Raw genomic sequence first — 4158 nt, 5'->3', positions numbered from 1 at the left:
CAACCGTGATTGCAAACTAAGAAAAAGGGACAAGTATAAAGTATTCCCGGTCCATCAGAAGAAAGAGATGCCATATGTTGCAAAGACGATGATCATCCCTAGGATCCCCTAGGAGGGCTCTGTCTGCATTGTTGAGTAAGTCAATAGGACTGGTGCGGTCTATGATCACTTCCCAGGCCAGGCTCCAGCCTCTGCCTATAAGGATGTTAGCTGTATCAATTTATATCAACACACAGGTGAGTTGAAGTAGGAAGGCACACTTCAGACTCGTGGATGCATTCACTAAACTGATGCATAATATCTTCCTGTTAATCTTCAATTTGGCAAATGCATAGCAACCCTTCCGGATCAACTCAGGTCATAAGCACCACGTGGGGCAATGATTTCTGAATCAAGATGGCTATGCCACGTTTTCAGGTTTGCCAGTAAGTCAGCTGCTGCTTGCTGGGAACAGTAACTATGAAACTCTTTTCCGACCCCATCCCGCTGGAGCTTCTCAGCTTCTGCTTCAGTGATGTGCATGTCTTGGAGGAGTGCTATGTTGGCATATTTGGAATTGAGGTGGGAGAGCACTTTCTTGCACTTAATGTAATGTGTAAGACCATTGATGTTCCATGAGAGATTTCTTACGGTTGAGTGTGTGGACATGAAGATCGCAAGAACAGGGGAGAGTCCGGGGGTTGTGGACCATATTGGATGGGTAGATAGGTTCATCAGGGCCAATTGGCAGTCCAGAGGATGTGTAAAGAACAGGCAAGAACAGGTAGGAGGTAGCCAAATGTCATGGAAGTTGGGGGAATAATCAATGAAACGAATGTGCAGAAGAGAGGAGGTGCCTAACTGAACCCACAAGAGAAGAAAGGAAGAAAGGGGAAGGCAGAGAGAGGGAGAAGGAGGGAGAGAGGAACAAGTGGAGAGGGAAAGAAAAAGAGGAATGCACAAATAAACACAACAATGCAATACAAACAAAAACCATCATACAATTGAGTGCACTGTGCTGCATGCCCTATCAACTGTAGTCAGCGAGTCTACACCTGAGGTGCCGCATTGTCTGGAAAGACCTGGGGACTAGTGGTTGAGAGGGGATGAGGGTGGTGGAAAGCAACCCCTGCAAAAGGTTAAGGATTGTGACAGAAGTTAGAGGTTGAGTGGTTAGTGAGGTAAAAGAAAAAGGCCGCAAGTGGACCGGCTTGGATCCCGGTGAGCTGAAGGGATGGGTCTTTGGGGAGAAGGCAGGACACACCGAATGTATGACGTTACAACGCATTAATTTACAACACATGCCTTTACAATGAAGTTTTTACATCGCAACATCCTTTACAATGCATTCTTTCACATCACATGCCTTTACATTGCATTTTCAGAAACTACCTTTACAGCGCATTCCATTGCATCGCATTATACCTTTACAATGCATACCATTACAATGCATACCGTTACATCGCATTTAAGGTAAGTGTTGGATAGTGTAGGGGTAAACATTGCTATTCTAACTCCAGTGAGTGCAACAGTAGGGTAAGTGTTGGACAGTGTAGGGGTAAACATTGCTATTCTAACTCCAGTGATTGCAACATTAGGGTAAGTGTTGGATAGTGTAAGGGTACTATGCGTTGTAATGGTATGCGTTGTAATGACTTGCAATTTAATGCCTGCATTGTAGTGACATGCGTTGTAATGACATGCATTGTAGTGACATGCGATGTAATGGCTGCGTTGTAATGACATGCGATTTAAAGGATGTTGTGATGTAATGACTGCTATGTAAAGGTTGTGAGATGTAATGACTCCTTTGAAAAGGTTGTTTCCCGGACACACTGTGTCTCAGTCCTGGGCAAGGTGGTGCACCGGGGGGGGGGGCACTTTCCCTCAAGGCAGTGTGTCACGGCTTCTCAGGACGGGGGTGTCCCCCACCCCGTTTGAGAGGTTTGGGGGACGCTGGGAGGTGTCCATGTTCCCTTCCTGGATTCTGTACAAAAACGCATATAGCTACCCTGGGTCGAAAAAGTACTTCCATTTACTGTTCAAGGTGATACACATGTGTGCCTGCTTGAAGAGGTCACATTTGATGTTCCATTTGTGGATCAGTGGTTGGAGGTTGGGAAAAGCTCTCCGCTGGTCATTTGTTTCCTTGGAAATGTCTGCTGCCACCTGGATTTTGTGATCATCTAATTGGTAGGGCCCATGAGCTCTTGCCACTGTCAGGATCTGGCAGAAGGACGTGTACAAGGCCCCCGAAGCAGATTCTCCAGGCTCCTTACTCAGTTGGGCGCATTCCCAGCAAGAAGGATAGTTAGGGACTGCCTTTTAACAGCAATATGCCGGGGCCTCCCATCACGACGGAGCTCCACAGTCAGGTGGCTTTCTGCGTCTGTGCTTGGCTCCACCCCTCCCTAATTGCATTTGTGTAGTTTTGTTGTCAAATTTAATTGTATTCTATTTCCTAATTTGCGTGGGACTTGTATTGCTTAGTGTTTTTACTTTATTATTGTTTTGCTACTGCAAAAATACTTTACGCGCTCCCCTATGTCACGCTTGTGTTTGCTCTGCCATAGTTACCAGGGTGTTGAGCTCAGGCTCATTTAGTGACAAATGTGAGTTAAATCAGTTTAACTTGACAAGTTCCTGTTCCCATTCCTCAAGGTGAGAAACTCTCTTGCACACCTCTAGTGAATGTTTGAATGGCAGAGAATGCAAATGTGATTTTCATACTGCTATGCATAGAGAACCAATATTATATTAATGCAAGGTACATTAAATCTAGGTGATTTGCATTAAGATTTGCAGCATGAAGATGCTATTTAATTTTTGGCTGAACTCACACAGCCAAAAGCCAATAGAGAGAGAAAGTCAAACAGCCCTGGTCTGAATAAAGCTTTAAAGATTCCGGCAGGAGCAGCCCTCCTGCCTTGAGGAGGCTAAAATGATGTCCACCATAGATAAAGCGGTGCTTGCCATTCGCACTACTGCCTCCGTGACCGGGCTAATGGGGAATATTTTCATCCTATATGTGAATTTCATTGCTTGGTTCAAGAGCAACAGTGATCTGAGTGTCTGTGACCTCATCAACTCAATCCTCGCTCTTTCCAACATTGGTCAATTATGTACTTCTTTTTTTTATCAGATCAACACAATTTTCTTGCAAACTTCATTTGCCCTTCAGTGGATCCAGCTGGTGCTTCATCCTTTCAGTGTCTTCCTTCGCTCCTGCAGCCTCTGGTGTTCCACATGGTTCTGTGTGTACTGCTGTCTGAAGATTGTGAACTTCACGCAACCACTTGTGGTCCGGATGGTGATGAGGTTCCAGGAAAACCTCTCCAGGTTGCTTCTGGGCTCCCTGTTGATCTCCTTGGCATCATGTGTCCCCATTGCCCTCCAACTGCAAGATGATTGGCCAGCTAACGGGCTGGTTAACCGTTCAATGCATGCCAGTGATGATGTCCCTGGCAATGCTTCTATGAGTGGACTGAGTTCTCATCGGGAATCTAATGCAAAACAAACTCCTTATTTCATTTTAGCGTTCATTCTTGCAATCTTCGTCTTCTCAGCTGTGACAGTCCTCATCACGCTCTGCAGACACATGAGGCGGATGGAGCATAACACGGACAGCTTCAGGAGCACAAGTCTGGATGCCCACCTGGGTGCAGTGAAAACTGTCTCCTCCCTTCTCATCCTCTATTCTGGCTTTTATTTAGTTCAGATCATCACAGTTTTTGGGTCAAATGTTTCCTATAGAAGCCCATTGCTCTTTGCATGTTACATCCTGATGGATTATGTCCCAGTACTGAATGCTATTATTTTAATTCTTCGAATTTCCAGATTCAGGAAGGCACTAGGCAGGATTTTTCCTTTTGCTGCTTGCTCTGGGATACAAAGCGCTTAAAGTCACTTTTGAGTTCGCTGTAGCACAGTGTCATGTGGGTGTAGTTAGTAGTATTGAGTGTGCTTATAATAAGTTGGCCTGGAGGGACTCTTCCAATATTTAAACATGTATTGTTAAGATGAGATGTACCACAGCAAAATACGTTCCCAACCCTCCTCCCCTTCTGCTGTCATATATTTTAGAAAACGTTACTGTATACTGAAGTAGGATCAATGTCAGATTATTGCCATACTGAATTTAAGAATTACCCATACTGGAGCTGCAAGTGAGTGCACGGG

At 45.0% G+C, this 4158-nt stretch overlaps 1 protein-coding gene across 1 annotated transcript; it reads left to right on the top strand.

The window, feature by feature from the left end:
- Nucleotides 1–2920: 2920 nt before the first annotated feature.
- On the top strand, nucleotides 2921–3880 carry LOC146813242 (taste receptor type 2 member 40-like). The gene has a single exon (XM_085615333.1). The coding sequence runs from the start codon at nucleotides 2921–2923 to the stop codon at nucleotides 3878–3880; it is 960 nt and encodes a 319-aa protein (XP_085471459.1).
- The last annotated feature ends 278 nt before the right edge of the window (nucleotides 3881–4158 follow it).

The sequence above is a fragment of the Triturus cristatus genome, chromosome 7 (assembly GCF_964204655.1).
Source record: "Triturus cristatus chromosome 7, aTriCri1.1, whole genome shotgun sequence".
Taxonomy (NCBI): domain Eukaryota; kingdom Metazoa; phylum Chordata; class Amphibia; order Caudata; family Salamandridae; genus Triturus; species Triturus cristatus.
Note: the sequence above shows the minus strand (reverse complement) of the source record. Positions and strands in the feature narration are given on the sequence as shown.

Bases quoted from the DNA above. Each gene is read 5' to 3' on its own strand.
- LOC146813242 (XM_085615333.1), top strand. From the start codon at position 2,921: ATGATGTCCACCATAGATAAAGCGGTGCTTGCCATTCGCACTACTGCC.